The sequence below is a fragment of the Phalacrocorax carbo genome, chromosome 1 (genome assembly GCF_963921805.1).
Source record: "Phalacrocorax carbo chromosome 1, bPhaCar2.1, whole genome shotgun sequence".
Classification (NCBI taxonomy): Eukaryota; Metazoa; Chordata; class Aves; order Suliformes; family Phalacrocoracidae; genus Phalacrocorax; species Phalacrocorax carbo.
Genome location: NC_087513.1, coordinates 88,008,760 through 88,028,731, shown reverse-complemented (window position 1 = coordinate 88,028,731; position 19,972 = coordinate 88,008,760). Strand labels below are relative to the sequence as shown.

At 43.5% G+C, this 19,972-nt stretch overlaps 1 protein-coding gene across 2 annotated transcripts in view; it reads left to right on the top strand.

Moving 5' to 3' along the window:
- The window catches only part of STXBP5L (syntaxin binding protein 5L), a 210,132-nt gene extending 190,160 nt beyond the window's left edge, over nt 1-19,972 (top strand). For both annotated transcript variants that reach the window (XM_064465600.1, XM_064465593.1), the window contains 6 exons: nt 9,082-9,321; nt 10,264-10,624; nt 11,600-11,765; nt 14,210-14,321; nt 14,688-14,908; nt 15,955-19,972. In XM_064465600.1, the coding sequence (XP_064321670.1) occupies nt 9,082-9,321; nt 10,264-10,624; nt 11,600-11,765; nt 14,210-14,321; nt 14,688-14,908; nt 15,955-15,996 (1,142 nt within the window). In that variant the 3' untranslated portion in view covers nt 15,997-19,972. The remainder of the gene's footprint in view (nt 1-9,081; nt 9,322-10,263; nt 10,625-11,599; nt 11,766-14,209; nt 14,322-14,687; nt 14,909-15,954) is intronic.

Below are 19,972 nucleotides of genomic sequence, written 5' to 3'. Positions count from 1 at the left end.
TGTACGTATGTCAGCCTGTTACTTTGGTCTCTTGTTTCTATAACAAGGTTTCCAAAGCCTTGGGATCGATCTGTACCTTAATCAGTATTAGCCTGTAAATATGTGTGTAAATCTATGGGAAAGGGCTGGCTTTTGCTCTCTTAAGTCCAGTATGCTGTAATCAGGGTCTTTGAAATATGATATGGAGTGGTTATCTTATAAAAAGTCCACAGCCTGAGGAATCAGGCTCAGCTGATGTAGTGCTGTGCATTGCAGTTTTTCCTATGTAACTTCTATAACATTTATATCAGTTTTTCCCTTGTCAGTTATGGCTATACTGTTATGCTGTCTGCAGCAGTGCTGTAGGCATAGCACATTGGATTTTTTTGGACTAGGTGTGTGAATGCGACCATTAGGTTTTCTCCCATGTGGTGAGGTGGGGGGAGAAGAGGGAGATTTCTGTTTTTGTCATTGGCTCCTTTTTTCTTGGGTCCACTGGGTCTGAAGCCCACATGTGGTTGTGAACTAATTGATGATGGCCTAGAAGACAATCACTGCAGTTTTAAAAGGTAGTGGTTCCTAGGCCTCCAAGGAAAGAGAAAAACAGTCTGGTTGCTTGATCTAGAAGAATATTGAAGAAAAAGCACAAAATTATTCAAATGCATGGCAGGGTACTGCAGACAGGAAGGGAATAATCTGCTGTCCATGTCTGCTGAGAAAAGGACAGGTTGTAATGGACATAAATTACTAAGGCAGAGGCAGGACTTCAGGGAGGCAGTAGGGGATTCATTTTGATCACAAGGGTAGTTAACCACAGAAATGGATTCTCTGAGGAGGTTATTGCATCTCTGGTAGGTTTTCAGAACAGCTTATGCTCTCCAACACATTCCCTTTGCCATGCCTCTCCATATTGCAGAGCGGATGATTTCTGGTAAACTTCCTTGCCCAGGCAGCCAGCCAACTGACACTTACCTGATCCGCTGGACCTGTTACAGCAGTCATGGGACCACACTTCACAAAGCCCTGAAGTGCCATGGCTTTTCACATCTAGGCTTTCAGAGCAGATGGAAAAGACCTTGGCTTGAAATTTTTTTATTTCTCAGTGAGGGGATTCTGGTGTGGGTTCTGCTTGTAAATTGTTTCAATTTTGTTAGAATTTTAAGTTACTTTACATCATTGTAATTAGTAACAGTAAGAATAGTATAATAGGAAATAACTTAGGACGCTATGGTAAGCTACAGTCTCCACTAACCGCTCAGTTTGTCATATTTCTTTTCTGTGCAGAGAAGCAGGTAAGCATGTTGCATACAGGACCTGTTCTATATGTAGAAAGTCTGTTCCTTACTGCAGAAAGCTTTATTCAAATAAAAAACAAGTTATTAGGAAGCTGGAATTATTTTTTCCTGTATTGAGCAAAATCACAGCACTTCTGGTCTAATGGGCACTGCAAACTCAAAGATTTCTGAATAGCAAATTTTGAATGGCTGTACTAAAACATTTGGCACCAAAAAAGCAAGTGTTCCAAGGAAGGATATGCCATAATCTTCTCTAAGGTTTTCACATCTGTTTCAAAGTATCCAGTTTGAACATTGAACTATAAGATCCATAGATTATTCATGGGGAATATAATTGTTTCCAGAAGTGACTCGGCCATAGTGCTAAGTTCTTTTTCAGTTATGGTGGAGACAAGAGTGTGTGTGCTTGTTTTCTACTGCAGATAAAATAAAACCAAAAACTTTTATTTTCCTACTTCCTTTTAGAAAGGAGATGTAGAGAGATTTTAAAGGTAAGCAAGGGGTAAAGTGCAGTCTACCTGTGATACAGACACATCAAAAATAATGGCAACTTGGTCCTGAGAGTAAAGGAGACAATTCAGCCTCAGTCCATCCCTTTAGGATGCAGTCTGAGAGAGGGTGCTTCTGAGAGGGGATGTCCTAACCAAATAGATGGGGCATGCCACTTGCCCAGGAGGTCTGGTAGAGGACATGCATAAAAAGTAGATGGTTATGGCAAGAGGGAGCCCAGTTTCTACACCGTACAATGGTGTTCAAGTTCCCCAGAACACATTCCTGTTTTATATTAGGTCCACAGTAAATAAAAAACCAGACTAGAAGGGCCAGAAGCCTTAGGCTCAGCCTCTCAGCTAAGCATTGTAGCCATCAAGGGCTCAGCTTCCAGGGGAGTCATGTTCGTCATAATACCTTGTGGCCACAAATGCAGAAGGCATGGATGGATGGAGTCAGTCCTTTTAGACTGATTCATGTCACCAGCTTACAACCTCCAGCTTTCTGTTCAGTGCTACAGTCACCAGACTGCAAAAAGCCATGGAGCTGTTGTCATTTAGACTGAATCATAATCTTTATTGGATCTAGCCACTCATTTCCGTCAGAGGTTTAAGTGGAGTTAAAGTGTGTGTCTACCTAACCCTGGTCACAACAGAACTTGGAATGCCCTATGTCCCTGGAAAAAGCAGTGGGGGGAGGTGGTCCAAAGACTGAGGTGCCTTGTGAAAGAGCATGTCTTATGACCAGGAAAGGCCTGGGAAGAAATGGAGAAGAGCCTTGCATGGATGCACATGAGCTGCTGGTGTCTAAATTCCAACTCTATTGGGCTAGACGGAGTTCATGTTCAGTTTTTCCTTGGAGGACATTTTCTGTCAGGTTCTAGTAGGATGTTAGGATCCACTTGTTTTCTAACAAGAAGCTGGAAATTTTCCTTGTTTTTAAAACAACCAGCTAAATGAAAATTCAATTCTTCTTGCATTCACTGAATATCTAGTCAGTTCTAATTTAAATGATTATTTGATTCCAAGTTAAGCTAATTTCACACTGTTCTCCAGGCTTGTTGAATTTGGAGGGTGTGTTTTGCACTGCATGCTCAACTACAGCATTTTTCTTCTCACTAGAAATCACTTCAGATCAACGTAAACAATTTCTACAGTTTCTACATCTGATATAATCTTTGGAAAATTTTTGGAAGCAGAACACACCATTGGGTGGTTCCTGGTACTTCTGTGGCAGAATGGAATAGGTGGTGGGCTGTTGTGAGTAGAGAACTAGGGGAGAGTATAGGAGTATTCTGAGATTGTTCAAGTTATGTGACAATAGCTGTTCCAAAGGGTTTTTTTAACGCAAAGCTTTTCTAACTACACTCCAGTTACACAAGCAGAGGCTCTATGAGAGGCTACAAAAAGTGTCCTTTAAAATGCTTTCACTTGCTTCATTATAACATTAACTATTTTGACTTTGTCATTGAATGAACCCAAGGTTTTTCTTCTATAATGCCTTTTGTCTCCTCCTTATTCTTGGGTACTTCCACATATGAAAGTTACACACATACCATTCTTTCCCAAACCATCAATGTTATGAAAAATGCTTCAGCAGAATGGCTATTTTAGGTTGGCAATTAGAGAATTGTGATATCTTTGATTCAAGAACATATGTCCAAATTTATAACCTAAATCCAAATTGAGCTCTTAGCAATCTGAAGGTGAAAACAGTTTACTTGTGTAAGTAAAGGGAAGTGATTCACAAAACAATATGGGAGTTTGATAGATTTCTTACTGTAAACACCTCTTGCATTTTTATCTTTCCATAAAAATGCTTATTTCTACTTCGCTTTCAATATGAAGAATAGTTCTGCCCTAATAGTTCCCCTCTGTTTTTAAAACATGCTGAACGAAAACCTAAGCCTGAACTTTTCCATATTCTGCAAATATCAAAATAAAGATCCAAGTCTGGGGACTTGAATCTATTTTCTCTTTCAGGCCTTTATTTGCCATCATTTACATCAGTCTTGTATAAGTCTGAAGCCATTCAGGTCACGCTGCTATAACTGTAGCAACTCAGGGCAATACAGTTCAGAACTTTTTCCAGGGAAGGTCAAGCATCCCACAGGCGTGAGCTCCGTGTAAGCGCGACATAGCCACCCTGGTTTGAGTGCTCTGCAAGCAGTATATTCAAGGGCTTTTCAACATAGTTTTAGGGAAACTTGTTTGAGCTGATCTGGTAGGAAATCATTCACAGTAGAATTCCAGATTATTATCGCATTGTTTGTGCTTAAGACAACTTCTGCTGCTTTCTAGTGAACTGCTTTATGTGGAATGCCGCTTTAGAGTGGTGCTATTACAATGTGTTTGAAGGTGTTTTTAGCCAAGTAATCGTGCAGTGTTCTTAAATGTGTGAAAACCCTGCAGCGTTACTTCCTGCCCCTTCCTCCTCTGTGTTGCTGAAGCATTGCCGCCAGTAATATGGTCCGGTCTCTGTGTCTCTGCGATGTTACTGTATGCAAATTCATGTTTGAAGTATAATTCCTTTACTGTATGTTTACACTGGCATTCAAGCTTTGCATGCTTTCCTGACTATATAATTTTAAAAGTGACAGATTTCTCTTAAAATTTTAAGATGATGATCCTTAAACTGGCAAATGTTTTAATAGTTTCACTAGCTTCTGTTAGGTCTGCTTATTTGGGATTAAAACTTTCAGAAATCTCCAACTGAGGAGAATATAAACCATTTAACTTTGTTTCCAGAATATAGCAATTTCCATATCAAAAATGGTCAATTTTTGTATGTTTCATGAGCAGATCGATTACTTGATACGTTAAAACCAGGAAAGGACTATAAGTAGCATCCAAGACACTAACAGTCAGTTGCAAAACTCTCCAGTAATGAATGTAAACACTTGCAGTGAAAATGTTTATCTTTGCCACTGGTAGTATTCTTTCATTCCTCATAACAAGTGATCCTTATACTTTAATGATTCCGAACTTCAAGAAGAAAATGACTTTATGCTTCTGTGTTAGTGCTAAATCCATTATTTGAGACTAATCACAATGGCAGTTTCTTGGTAGAGATGTGAGGATGTGTTCCCCTTACAAAGCCTTTGCTGCAGCTGAGACTAGAGAAGTCAGAACATTTCCCTGAAGATGTACAAGTCAGTGGCATAAATATTTTCATTAGTATCCACCCTCCTTTTTTCTTTAATTCCATGGGATAGTAAGGAAATTCCAGTTCTATTTTCACTGAACAAAAGGAAGTTTTTTTTAAAAAAAAAAATCTCTGCAAGTGCCTTGTAAAGGTGAAAGTTGAAATACATGGAACCATTTACTCAAATTACCTTTTTTCATTCTCAGAAAACCCCCAAACTCCAAATTAAATCTTCTCCTAGACACCAGTGCACTGCACCGGGACAGCTTTGTTGTGCAAGAAAAGAGCTAGGACAATAACTGCTCAGGGCTGCTTTCATATAAATGTCATGATGACGGTTGGCTCAATTGTTCTTGTCCTTTTGCAATGCATGCAATTTTGTGGCAGTAGGTTACATTTCCAGACGGGCAATGCTTCAGCAATTACATGGAATCAGTACATTCTCACACGACGAGCGTCACTATACTGCTCACACATGGATGAACAAAGGTAAGACTCAAAAACACTGGCTTCGTTTTTATCCTAGCATGTGAGTTGAAGTGTCCTGTGTGTTTCTGTCAGTGAGGTGGATAGCAAGTTAGAGGTTTTGCAGTTACTTTTAAATCAGGAGCCTTCTGTTTGTATGCTGCTGCTCATAGCTGGAATTTAACAATCGGTCCAGTGTTGTGGAGGAAGGTGGTTCCTGAGTGTCCATCTGCATCTCACTAACCCAAACCATGCATAGGACAGAGCTAAATGAAAACATTTTGAAGAAAGCAGGACTGCTTTTAGGGGAGTAGTGATGGTGATGTTTATGTTGTGTGGCCTTAACCCATGGAATGCAGCTCTTTGAAATGCACTGACTGCAGATAATAATGCTTTTGTTCAGAGCTGCTTATAGTCTAAAGTAATAGCAGCATCTCCCAAATGAGTCAGTCATTACCTCTCAGAGGACACTGGACCCCTCTCATGGTGCTCTCAGCTCCTCTGCTACTAGCTGCAGGAACAGCCTGGAGACCTATCTGGAAAAAAGGAAAGCCAAAAAATTAATGTCTGCAAGAGGAAGGGGAGGAAAAAGTGCATGGATGCCTCAGAGAGACAGCTAGGTGGGAGCAGAGAGATCCTGGGTGTTGGATATGTGCCTCTCGGGGAAAAGGGAATACTGGACTCCCTCAAAGCAGGACGCAATTTAGAGGCAGGAGCACTTTTATGAGAAAGTGTTATATAGCAGGATGTTCTGCAGAGGAGGAGAAGAGGGAAAGAGAACTGAGGAGCAGAAGAGTATCTGCCTTTCACATATGAACGTTCTGTCCTCTTACTGAAGCAGCAAGTCCAAATAAACTTTGACCTAGGTTACAGGGAGTACCTGCAAGTGCTCCTGGTTCAGACTCATGCAGAAAGATGTGGTAGCTGACATTCTTGCTACATCCATAATGCAGTAAGAAAAGGAAAATACAAGAGAAAACCCCAAATATGGCAGTTGGGTTAAGGATTACTACAGATTGGCAGTGTTCATACAGGACAACTTTTAGAAGATGGGACATCATTTTAAAACAGCAATCATGCTGGGAAAGGATATGACAAGTTTTTAAAATTTCCCAGATAGAGTGCTTTTATGTTTCTCTAGGATACAACAGAGTTATTTCTAAATAGAGAATTTGGGGTATAATCTCTTCAAAAAAGGAGTTCCAGGGAATAGGTCTAAACTAAATTTTATCCCAAAATCTAGGAAGAGGAGAGATTTCTACCTTCCTTAGAGCTAGTCAATAAAGTCCCATGGTGATCGCAGCCTTTCATAGGTTTCGGTTTGCTGTTCAGGTCTGTTTAATGACATCAAATTTTGACATGTGTCATGCTGGTCTTTAGAATTTCAGTTTGAGCAGTGTGTTTAATAGAAAATGGCACAGCATGTTCCCAAAAGTGTCCCTAAGATTACATCTGTTAGTGTCAGTTCTGCAAAGATGTATTAGTTAACTGTACTGCACAGGAGTGAGGAACATTTCTTGTTAATTTAGGGAGGGAGAAAGCTTGATGACACATGCAAATGGCACATCATATATTTTAAGTTCCGTGTATGTCGCCTACACTAACTGCATTTGTCCTTTTAACATCTTTCTTAGTTTGAGCACCACCATATTTGAATTTTATGTGGCTTTGATACTGATACACCTGTTAAAGAGAAAATTAATTACACAATAACATTTTAAAAAATATTTTTTAAATATTAGGTACCCTTTGGAGGGGGGGAATTATATATACATATGTGGAGCCCTGATGATGTCTGTCTTGAAACTGCTGTCTTCCCCTTCTTTACCCAGCAGCTGTCACTGTGCTTAGGAAGGAGCTGGGCCAACCAGTCCACTGCAAAACTACAAAGTGCTTGGGGTTATGGGAGGCACTAATTCTCAAGGTATTAGAAGCTGTGTTTGCACATGAATAAACAATCCCAGTTTTATGCAGATACATTTAGCAGTACTGAGCCAGAACTAGAGAGCTGCAACAGTGCCTGCATGAAGAAGGTGAAACGGGGTGAGGAAAAGGCAGTGCTTGGAAGTGAAGTAGATGTAAGTTTCTCTGCCATGAGAGTGGGACTGAAGTGCCAGGGATGGCTATCCTGTGAAGCTCTTGTTGGACAAGTTACGGATGCCCTCAAAGGACAGAAGCTGGGGCAAGTGTGAAAGAGCAGCGGGAGAATCTGCCCCCATCGCTTTGTGCCAGCTTTTCAGGTAGCATATGTAGTAATGCTTGCCGTGGTTCCAGCAGCACTTTGTCGTGGTTCTCTCCAGTCTTTCCCTCAAGAGAGTGTTTGCACTCAGCAGTTTGCGCTGAGTCTGGGTAGGGGAATACAATGCTGCAATATGTTGTCTGGAGAAGAGATTCACCAGCAAAACTGCTCCTTCTGGTGGAGAGCAGCAACCGTGAGGCTTAGGCCAATTTTAGTTGCAGTATGTGAGAAAGCCCTTTTCTAATTTTATTCTTCAACCATGGCAGGAAGTATTCCTCTTTTTCGACATTTCTACTGGCTCCGAAGAGACAGCTTTTTCTTGAGAACTATAAGAAGAAAAATTTCATACCATAGCTTCAACTATTTCTCCATCTCCAGAATGTCCTGGTCCTCTAGTTGTTGCTGTTGCAGAAGAGCATGAGAGGTTTCCAATGATCTAGCCCCATCTTTGACTCCAGATTGGTAGACAGCAGCACTGGCACAAATGGTTTTGCAAAGACTGCGCTAGCAGCCAGCCCTACTCTCTTCTTCCCTCTGGCTCCTTTACTCTTCACTAACTTTTTAGCCTCAGTGTGCTTTGTAGCCTCCAGCGTGTTGCCACCGACAGTTCCTGCTAATGCCAGGAGCTCCCTTGCACAGCTTTGTGCTTCCTGCCTGGCACTAGGCAAAGCAAAGCAGAGATCCTTAGCCCTCCAGCAGTCAGGCCCTGTTCATTGGTACTTCTCTCTGAAAAGCTCAAGGGTGTCTCTGTACCTGTGCATTTGCAGTGAGGACAATACAGCTCTGTCTCCAGCTGGCTCTCACTGTTGCCTGCTAAAGTTTAGGCGGAAATATGAACAGTGCCGGCTCACTATGCGGTGGTTGCCAGGGGCACAGAGCAGGTTTTTCACTTCGCTCCCTGGGAAGCCAGAGCTGATTTGTACCCTGAGACGTTTTGGATGCTGGGATCAGTTTGGCAATGGGTGTCTTTTCCCTAGAGGGCAGTTATTAATAGTTTGACAATAAACGATGGCTGTGAACCCAGTGCTAGAACGTCCCAGCGAGGGGAACAAGAGCAGAGCAAAGAACACGTGTTCTGAAGTTGGTAATGGCGTCTCCTTCTGTGTGCTGCAGCCATGAGATACATGGGTTAGTTTTAAATGCATTGGTAACATATGGATCTAAAATTATTTCGTGCTATTTAGAACAAGTCCTTTGAGCTAAGACTGTTGTAAATTCTAATTAGTCTATGCTAATCTCCATAATAAGCAGCTATTTCTAATGCAGATCTAACTGATGAGGTCTGACAGCATTTTCCACACTTATTTATACACTGGCAGCAAGCTGGTATCATGGTGGTACCAGAACATTTGCTCAGGTTACGAAAACCCTGTGTTCTCTATACTCTACAGGAAGTTTGTATTTGCTGCAGGCTTGTGCCTGCTCTAGGATTGCCAGCTTATGCTTGTTTGCTTGTATTTATTTATGCAGAAAATAGGGAAAACTCCTTCAGCCGTTCCCGAAGCTCCAGCGTGTCCAGTATCGACAGGGACTCAAAGGAGGCAATTACAGCTTTGTACTTCATGGAGTCCTTTGCCCGAAAGAATGACTCCGCTGTCTCTCCCTGTCTCTGGGTTGGAACAGGCCTCGGTATGGTCTTGATCCTCTCCCTTAATCTGCCTGCCAGTGATGATTTGCGGCAGTCAGAGCCAGTCATGGTGTCACCAAGCGGTAAGAGTGCAGCTCTTTTCCAGTTTATTGTTTGTCTTGGTACAACACGGGCAATAACTGCATGATTTTGTATGGCCTTTTTGGGCAGAAATTTCTCAATACATGTGTCGAGCAATGGTCACTCGCTACATAGAGGGCACACAGGTAAATGAAGATGCTTGTGAGAGACCCGCAGCTTCATGAATTGAGTTGCTTTGGTTGTGTTATTGACGAAGATTACCTTGTGTCATGGGCAAAGTAACATTTCCTGTAAGGAAAGGGAAATTAGCAGAGTTCCTTCGTATTGTGAAATTACTCTAAAGCAATACTATCTGGGATGCTGTGAACAGCTTGGCTGTCTTACTATCAGAAAGCTGCAGTGAAGCAGAAGGAAGTTCAGGAAAGGAAACAAAAATGTTGGCAGGTTGATGTACCAGGAAAGATCCTTGGCCGAGTGAGTGACAGATGGTGTAGCAGAGAGAACAGAGGGCTGAGAGAGGTCAGGTCTGAGGAGAGGCAGTGTGCTCTTAGTATGTTTAAAGTCAAATAGTGACAAAAGTCAGAAGATGCACAGAAGTAGAGGTTTCCCACCCCCGGTTTGTTTAAAAAAACAATGCCAGAAGGTTACCAGACTGAGGAGAGCAATTTTACTGCTGGGGAATGAATACCCTACTAGTATAATGTAGAGTTAAACAACAGCCTGTCTTTCTGGAATTCAATGCATGTATTGTGTAGATTATTTGATTTAGGCTGCCTAAGACCTTTTCAGTACTGGCAGCCTGTTTGTTCACTTTCTTGTGCAGTCAGGAAGAAGTGAGCAAGGAATACTTGTCACCTTAGCTAGATTAACCTGTTCGCTCTGTTCACAAAAGCTGAACGTCAGCTCTGCTGCACGCATTCACAGTACTGACAACAAGTTTCATTGTGGTGCCAGTGCCAGTGAGAGGAAATTACATTTTGCAGGCACAGTTCTGACACTGAAAGGAGCCGTGCTGACCTTCGCGTGCTTGGACTGCGTGGGGACACTGACACACCCACCGTATGAAGTATGGAGGGACCCACACAGTGCTGACGACAGTGAAAAAACAAGAAAAAGGAAACTTGTCATGCATTCCCCTTCTTCCTCCCAGGATATGGGTGATCATCAATTTGCAGTCATTTGTTCAGAAAAACAAGCCAAAGTCTTCTCGTTGCCTTCCCAAACATGTCTTTATGTCCACAACATCACCGAAACGTCCTTTTTATTGCGAGCAGATGTGGTCACCCTCTGTAACAGCGTCTGTCTGGCGTGCTTTTGTGCCAATGGGCACATCATGACACTGAGGTACTTATCTCACTAATCTTGTGGCAAAACTAAGCAAAGAGGTGGCACAGTGCCGTCGTCATCTTCCGCTTGTGTTGCTCCAGAGCGTCTGATGCTCTGCATTAATGCCCTGGTGGGTGCGTTTAATGCCCTGCATTGCCCACTGCTATACCTGTGCCTTGGCCTGTCTCCACGTGGGGAGTTAAGGCAGCTGCACAGCAAAGCAAACTCCTTTATTTCATAGTAATCCCCACCCATAACAATTGGTGGCTCTTGATTTTTAACTGTCATAAAAGAAGAGCCTGCTAGTTTTGCTTTGTTATGGTAAGTCAGGTAGAGACGAGTATAGGAAACGTCAGGCATAGAAAGGGTACTGTTTATCCAGTGTGAAGCAGAAAGTCCCACTCTTGCCATTTCAGAAGATTTTCCGCTCGGAGCACCTGGTTTCCCTTCCCTGTCATCTCCACCATTGACCTGACTGTGCAGCAGCCCTGTAGTCGTGCCCTCGCCTTGCCACACCCACTTTCCTCAGCCAGGCCATTTAAATTTTGGAAAGTGCTGTCCAAAACAATGAACTGGGAGAAGCTGGAGGACAGCAAAGCTGATGCTGGAGCCTTTGTCTGTAGGGTGCGAGTAGGGTCCTGCCATGCCATTTCCCGCAGCTGCCCATGGGATAAGTGGTGGCGGGCCTTACTCTGCAAACTGCCCAGCCACGTGGCACAAGCCGTACCATGTCACGTGCACATCCCAAATCCAGACAGATGCAGTAGCCCAAGGGTCATTGCGGCAAGGCAGCTGAAACTTCTCCATGCAGGGAAACAAAGTATGACGGGAAGGTAACGTGCTTGTGGCAGAATTTTTGAGCTTAGAGCTGCACTTTAGCTATTCCAGTTATGAAAAGCATAAACTTAAGTGTTGGTTTAAAATGCAGCCACACAGAGCAGGTGTACCGTGTGTGGCAGCTGGTGACTAACCTGGGTATCTGCTTCTCTTCAGCTTGCCCAGCCTTCGCCCACTGCTGGACATCAACTATTTGCCTGTCACAGACATGAGGATAGCGCGGACCTTTTGTTTCACTAATGAAGGGCAAGCTTTGTATCTCAGCTCTCCCACAGAGATCCAGCGCCTGACGTACAGCCAGGAGATGTGTGACAATCTGCAGGTAGGGCTTAAACTCTTACTTCGGTGCCTTTGTACTTAGGGCCTGTGGCCTGACTCACCAGATGTAAATTGCCACGTGTTCACTGCTAGATTTTCAGTAGCTGAAGCGAAGGCTGTGCTGCAGGAGCAGGACGGCTGTGTTCCTCTCCACTTGCCCTGGCTGAATGCTGCCAAAGTAGCAGAGAGGTCAGCAGCTCTGTCACTGTTTGGACTTTTTCATGATGCTGTCACCTTGCTCCTGTGCCCTAATGGCTGGCCCGAGCCTACAGCCTGCCCGCACGTAATTGCCATCTCTGCTGGCTCCGTACAGAGGCAGGTTTGTGCCCAGACGGGACCCTGCACAGCCTGCTTTGCTCAAAGGCCTACCGTAGGAAAGACCAACTGTTAAAAATGACTGAAGGGAAAGAAGGGGAAGCTAAAATGGATAGCCGCTACAGCAGTTGGTGCCAGCGTGTGTCCAACTGCCTCAGTGAAAATATTAATTCTTTTCCCTATTTTTATTGTTTTTTTTTATTTTAAGTCTAAAAATACCTTAATACCTGCAGCTTTCAGTAGATAGGCGGGAGCATGAGACAAAACAGTGTGGTTTGTATCAAAAACTACGCTCTGTTTTAATACATTTTTTAATTATTTACCATTGGTTTTGCTCCTGTAATTGGTACTCCCCTTCTTCCACATAAGGAAAGAATCTCCCATTGTACATTAAAATACAGTAGCTACATAGAAATGGTTTAATTAAAATAAATTATTTTGAGCAAAAGCTCTTTACAATGTTAGATTTGGGTTGGGTTGGGTTTTTTTTACAATGAAAATGCAAATTAAAATGTCATTTAGTGAAGAGGACAAATTGTGAGAGGTTACAGGGAGAAACATGAGTAATAAAAGGGAATAAAAGAGGAGGGATAAGTTCTAGGTTATATAATTAGCAGTGAACTAGGCTAGAAATATGAAAGAAATGGTCCTGCCGGGAATCGTTATGCCCCAGGGAAGAACATGCGCTGAGCTGCTCAACTCCCATCACAGCAGTGTCTGTCTCAAGTCTGAAAAAGCACCGTGAGGGGTGAGCACTGCACGCAAGCTTTTGCACTTTGGAGAAGAGATTATTTTACAGGGAACCAATTTTAAAATGATGAAAAGATTTTATCAATATACCTTAGAATACGGACCTATAGTGAGAGGCTGTTACAAGCTAGATTTTTTTGGTTTTTTAAATAAAATTAACCTTAATGGCATCATACAACAGCCAACCAAGGGGAAATACAGCCCTTGCTTCTCTGTACTGCCGGACTGGGGCTGCTTATATCTTGGCTTTTATGCAAAGAAGACAGTAAAAGGCTGGCACAGTCATTCTATGTGTAGAAAAAGCAGATGACCCAGTATCACCTGCTGCTTAGGAAAACAAAGCCAGGCTGCATCAGAGCCTCCACTTAGGCTCAAAGGGCTGCAGTAATTTTTTTCCCCAGAGCAGGTGACTGTGCAGAGGAGCAGGAGGTGTGAGTCACAGCCCTGTCCTAGCACTCAGCCTCCTAGGAGCCGAGGGCGCTGGGCAGCACAACAGCTGTATCTGCCTGTTGAGGCTTGGATGAGCAAACACAGAGCTGAGCAACAGGGCAGCAGCTGTTCTCGGTGCACACAGCCTCGCTGGTTTCAAACACTAATGGGCCGGCATGCTTTCTTTATCAGTTTTATTCCGGAGAGCCCACTTACCCTAGTACTGCTGCAAATAAATCTGAGCCTGACATTTGTTTGGGTTGACTGCTCCAAGATCTGGCACCATGACAGTGCCTTTAGCAGCTGTGATTATTTAGCACTACTGATGGCACCGCCAACATGCTCGGTAACAGGGCAGGGGGAGGTAGTATGGGAGGTGATGGGATTTTGCTTAAAAAAAAAAAAATCAAAACAAAAAAACCAACCAACCAACCAAAAACGAACCAAACCAAAATCCCACAAAAACAAAACAAAGAACGACCAGCCAAACTCTCTGAACAGCTAGAAAGCACTGAACTCAGGTACGCCGTAAAGAGAAAACAGAGTGACTGTGCCCTGCTTGCCTGGATAATCACTAAAGCAAAACATGTAATTCACAACAAATTTTTACTCAATTAGAGTGTCGCCTCTGCTTTTTCTAAGCAAAATGTGGTCTCTTATCATTGGCATTTTCACTCTGTACTGCTTATAATTTCTTTTCTCTGTGGTAATGAACATAAGACTGGGCAGTGACAAACCAAGTCCCTTTGAAAGCATGACTGACTCTAGTTAGGCCAAGTATTTGCTTGTCGTGAAACACAAATGTTAAGTACTGACTACTGTTCACCCAACAGCCTCTTTTCAGACAAGTTGATTAGAGCCAGTGCATGTCGCTTGTTAATGCAAATAAAGAAAACACATAGAACTGCTTTTACCTCACTAATTTTTCATATGGACTTTGTCTGACTTTGCTAGGACATGCTTGGGGATTTGTTTACTCCTGTGGAAACACCAGAAGCCCAAAACAGAGGCTTTCTCAAAGGACTTTTTGGAGGAAGTGGGCAAGCCTTTGACAGAGAGGAGCTTTGTAAGTAATTTATTGGGCGGGTTTTTTTTTCAGAAATTAATTCGTAGGGATCCCCTGCCCTTGCCATCTAGGAATGGAGTGGTACACAAGATTTAGATCATTGATGAAAAAATAAAGATGCCATCTCATGAGAGGGGAGGGTCCTCAGTTGCCTTCCCATGATTCCTTCACCTTTGGCAGCTTCTTGGAGGCAGCTGAGTGGTGGGGCCCATGACTGCTCTGTCACACAGACCAGAGTCTTCCACACATGCCACCTGCATATCAAATGGGATCACTGCGGGGAGGCTGCAGCTTGAGGATGAGAAGCACTGACAGAGCCACAGCTGGGAACTCATTCCTGTCCATTTGTCCATTTCTCCTTCGCAGTTGGTGAGGCCACAGCAGGAAAAGCCTCTCGCAGCCTTGCCCAGCACATCCCTGGATCGGGTGGAATCGAAGGGGTGAGAGGAGCCGCAGGAGGAGTCATTGGGGACTTGACTCGTGCACGCATTGCCCTTGATGAGAGAGGACAGAAACTGGGAGAGCTGGATGAGAAGACTGCGAGCATGATGGCCAGCGCAGAGGCGTTTTCCAAGCATGCACATGAGGTAGGGGCCCTGTCACCACCCACCCACAGCAAGGACCTGCCAACGCTGCAGCTGAGCCCTTGCTTCCCTTTGGGAAAGTCAAACGCGGTGCTCCCCAATCACCCCATCATGTAGTTTCAGGTGTACTCGTGGTAACCGACACACCATTTTTTCCTGCCCCCAAACAAGGAGAATGCTGAAAGTAAACTTGGGTTGCACACCCCTTCCTTTCATGCTTTCATAAGGGAGCACCCGTTGTTAGCCGCTGAATTTAGGACACGGCCCTTCTCATCTCTCGCCTTTCTTGCTAATTTATTATGATTTTTTTTAAGCAACTTACTTAGATGTGCTGCACTATGCAGTAGGGCAGGAAACAGGTAGGTGGATGTGTATACAGGAACCTTTACAGATCTTATTGGGAAGAAGAGAACGTTTCTAGTACAACACTGGGGTATAGTTATATAGAACAGGGCTTGCCTGGAATAGACGGCTTCTGTGCTTCGAGCTCTTCCATCCCACGCTGTTAAAGCTAGGAATCAACTAAAGTGATTTTCCTTGGAGAGAAAACATTAAAGAATGCTTCCCCAAAAATGCATGTTTTTCATTTAACATGCACCACATCTCTGGACAAGAATGTTACATTTTTACTGGTTTTTGTAAGTAAGTGTGAGGCAAAAATATGCAGAAATAATATGCCCTGAAATGCAAAAGGTTTATATACTCAGGGTGTATCTACTCTGCTCCATAGATAAGCTTCTTTCTGTAGGAGTAAAAAACCAAGTTCCTGGTTATTCCCATACCTCTCTACTTTTTGCAGAAGAAAAGTAGTTAAAGATCCTCAGGAAAAATCTTTTCGTGAACAGCAATAGTGGGTAACTTTTTTTTTTTTAATATAACAATTATGAACTTAAATAGAAGGTCTCTGTGGACTCAAGACCTGATGACACTGCATCGCTCCTCCTTTTTTACTTACAAAGTTTGTGACAGTTAATGGGCCTAAGTCATGTGCGATACCTCACCTGCAGAGCTGTGGTTTATACCCATTTGTTTGTTTCCCATTTCTGTAGGTGATGCTGAAATACAAGGACAAAAAGTGGTACCAGTTTTAGACTTCCGGAGCCGCTGCTTGTGGCTTTGTTAAGAGCACGGTTCAGGGAAGCAACATTCATTCCCCAATCCACCAGTCACTGGCCAGAGACAGTTTTTTTCTCCTAGAAGATGTTTTCCTGTTACTGTTATTGGAGTCATCGCAGTGGGAGTCAAGGAGAAATTTTACAGACCGTGAGACGGAAGCTAGAACCATGTGGGTCTTACTCCACTGGCTGGCTCATGCAGTAGCCAAGTTTTTTTTCCAAAAGGAACTCAACCATCACTGTGGCATGTAGTTTTTCAGAAGCTGTAGGTACGAACTGTGGGGAGTGCGTCTGGTTAAAAATATTCTGTACAAACTCGAATGTTAATGCACTTATAAAACTTTGCATGACTAATTGACATCTTAAGAAAAAAAGAGAAAAAGAAAGCATGTTGTGACCGAAGAAAAATGGGATTTATTTCTATTCTGAGCAAAAAAAAAAAAAACCTTAAATGGTAAAAATCTTTATTTTTTAAAAGTGACATTACAAAAAGCCAGTACATTTCAAGCATGTTTGCTACTGTTCTCAACATAAAAATTAGTTGAGCTGCACTTTCTTATCTGCCATTTATTTCCCTCAAACAACCTTGCTGTTACATTCCTACCAGAAGAATAACTAACTTCAAAATCCCAAAATGCCCCAAACTTACAGATTTTTCAAGTAGCTAGACAGGCCCTATCTGAAATGCCATGAAAACATGAGCATAGATGGCTTATTTCCAATTCAGAGCACACGACATGTCATCCTTCTCTGCACTTTTACAAGCGTGCTCTAGATTAATCTCAGTTGTCCTTGAAGGGGGCTGTGACATTTTTCATCCCTGTGGTGTCTCTATCACTCTGTTGCCTTATTTCTCAGTAGCAGGAATAGAAAACCAGCTTAGGAAAGCGCTTCTTCAAGTTAGGAAAGGCAAGATGGGAAAGCCCAGGGCTACGAGTTGGGGAGTCCTGTCAAGTTCTGCTCACAGAAGCTGCTTAGCAGCTTGCAGAGCCACGATTTTTCTCAAGCGGTCAGTTGAAATTATGCTAAGGAAACTGCACAGTAGCCCCCTAAAGCTGGGGGAGAGAGAGCACAGCAGCAAGACTAAACGATGGGCCAGGAGAGGAGCACGAAAAACAAGGGTCAACATACAATGCTGAATTGGCACATATATAAAATGGCACCCCGGGTGCGTCGCAATTCATTTTTCTGCTCTCATGCTGCTAAAAGTAATTTGCTTCTGCTTCAAAGCAGCTTGTTTGGTTTCTACAGTGAACGCTGCAGAAAACTCTCCAACCTGCAGCTACAGAAGAGAACAGTAAGTAGAACCTGTTACCTGTCTTATCGAATAGAGCCCTAGTCCATGGGTGTGCTGCAGTCTCAGTAGCCTGCAGGAGCCTCCACACCACACAGGTCAACTGTTAAGTTAGAAATTTTTCCAAGATTGGCTTGGAAACAGGGCACCAAAGGCTTCTTTTCATGTGCCTGGACGTAATTTCAGATTAGAAAAGGAAAGTGAGGAAGAACAGCATTTAAAACTTTTCTATATGAGAAGAGAGACATCCTCTGTCCCTTCAAGGTGTCCTGACGGACACTGATGCAGACCGGCAGCGTCACCCTCCTGACTTGATCTTAACTTCACTGGCGTTTATCTCACCCCAGTGTTCTGATGATCTCTCCTAGCGATGCCTTTCCCATATCCTTCATTTTCTTATAATAAAATGGAGTCCAGGAAATTGCGCTGTCATCCCAGCTGCACAAGTTAAAGGGTTGGAACAGATCTGAGGCATTAAGCTTCAAATTAGCCTTGTAGCACAACAGGAATTTTGTGCTTTACATTCTTCTACATGTCTCTGTGGGCAAAATCAAAATGACACCCTGACAAGTGTCACTCAATTGCAGAAGGAGACCCAAAGTTCCTCTCTGTCACAGGAGAAACTGCGCTGTAATGGTGAGAACTGTAGAACGTTACTGGGCAAAAGGTCAAAGCCCAAGCACTGCCTAGTGTTCTGCGGAGAGTTAAGGGCTCGGCGTTGTCTGTGACCAGAGTGGCTGTCTGCCTCTCTGGGTGTGTAAACAGCAAACTCACCACTCTGATGCCAGTATGAACTGGGTTGGGGAATTCCTCCCAGCAGCCCCTGTGCGTGTGAGGGAAAGCATCGCTGTACCCAGGCATCTAGATTGAGAAATAAACGAGACCAACATTACAGCAGTTCTGCCTTCTGTTTAAATGTATATTCACGCTGCCTGTGCTCTGGCCTCCAATCCAAAACCACTAGTCTCTGGGCAACAACATCCTTTGGGGCAGCAGATCATTCAAACGCTCCAACCAGCTTTCTAGCCCGTATTCTTCCTGCCTTCTCTGCTTTCACAGCGAAGCTAAGCCGTCTTCACTGACACCAAGCCAGGGCCGCCCCACCAGCGTTTGTTCTGTACCCAGCTCTACGCTTGCCCTGGCGCAGATGGGAAGGCCATCACCCGGTCCCGTGTGGCGCTTGCACACCCGCGAGGCCGGTTTCCACTATAAACTGGTGTAACACAGTCAGCCTTTTAAGAACACAGTCTGGGTGAGCAGTAGCACGTGGTGCTCAGGCCGCGGTTGGGTCACTCCAATGGCACGGAAGCTACCCAGTTCCACCTGAGTTTTCTGCTGTACCTCCCGCAGGTCACTGATACTGCAAAGATCCCCATTACCGTGCTCTCAGTGAAAGTGTGCTCAGGCTGGAGCTGGAGCGGGCCGCTGGCTCGTTTGAGGATCAAATGTAAAAATTTAAGAGCAACTTTTATTATTTGCTAATCATGCCAGCACGCCCAGAGAGAAAAGGGGCTTCAACAAGTCTTTTACACAATGCCTGGCTGACTTTGCCAGCGGTCTCTAGCTTAACACCGGGGTAGGGGGAAGAACCCCAAGCCTGCCAGTAGATTCCAGTTGCATTTTTATGCAAGACAAAAATGAGCATCTAGCATCCCTCAAACATACAATTTTTCATACTTAAACGTGTAAGCAACTTTTCTCTAGGACTCCCCACCAGGTCACAGCTGTACCTTCCTTTCCACTCTTAGGTATTTCACATATTTCCAGGCAGTTACAAATTACTCTTTCTGTTGTGTTAAGTTCACCACTTGTGACAATAATTATCAATTTTCTTGTAGTCTGTAGAGATCTAAAAAGTTGTATATGTTTGTATATAGAACATTCTATATATAAAAATATATATATGTAATGTATATGTTGTATAAGTTTGTTAGTGCACACTGTTAAATGCTTTCTATCGAGATCTACCATGTATGTGGAGGGAAAAAAAACCAAAACAAACCTTCACTTAAAAACGTCAATGTGGGAGGAAGAACTTTTGCCTGGTTGATTTATTGTGAAATGAGGGGGAGTGTGGGATTTTTCTGAAAGGCCCGACCTGACCGCTACCACAGGTGGTTAGCGAAAGGAACAGAGATGCTGCACGCCGAGCAACGAGCACAGCACCTGACCTGGCTGGCTGTGAGAAAACTGAGGACAGCAGCTGTCGCTGGATGCTGAAATCACGTGCTTTCACCTTTCCCCCTAAGACAGCACCGCCTCAAGCAAAAGCCTGAACTTACTTAGAGGCATCCTCACCCTCACAGTCCTCGGTTACAATAGACCAGATTGGCTGGAAATATTTGTTCAATTCAAAAATGCTTCTTGTTCCCTTAGATGCCCGGTCCCTCACCTTCTTCTTTACAGGAGAACAACTCTATCTCAAGAGAGAGAGGAGACCTCTCCATCGCGCCACGTCCAAAACCAGACACACAGCACTTCCAGCAGCAACACCCCCACCCCTCCCCGGGCTTGACCAGGTGCGTTTAAGCTTATGCCTGGAGCTGTAGATAGACAGAGTTTGCAGAGAAAATAAATGAAATTACATTATTTCTATAGTTTCAAAGTTGGCATGTCTTCAATGAAGTACGAGCTATTTTATTAAAAAACAGAAGAAAA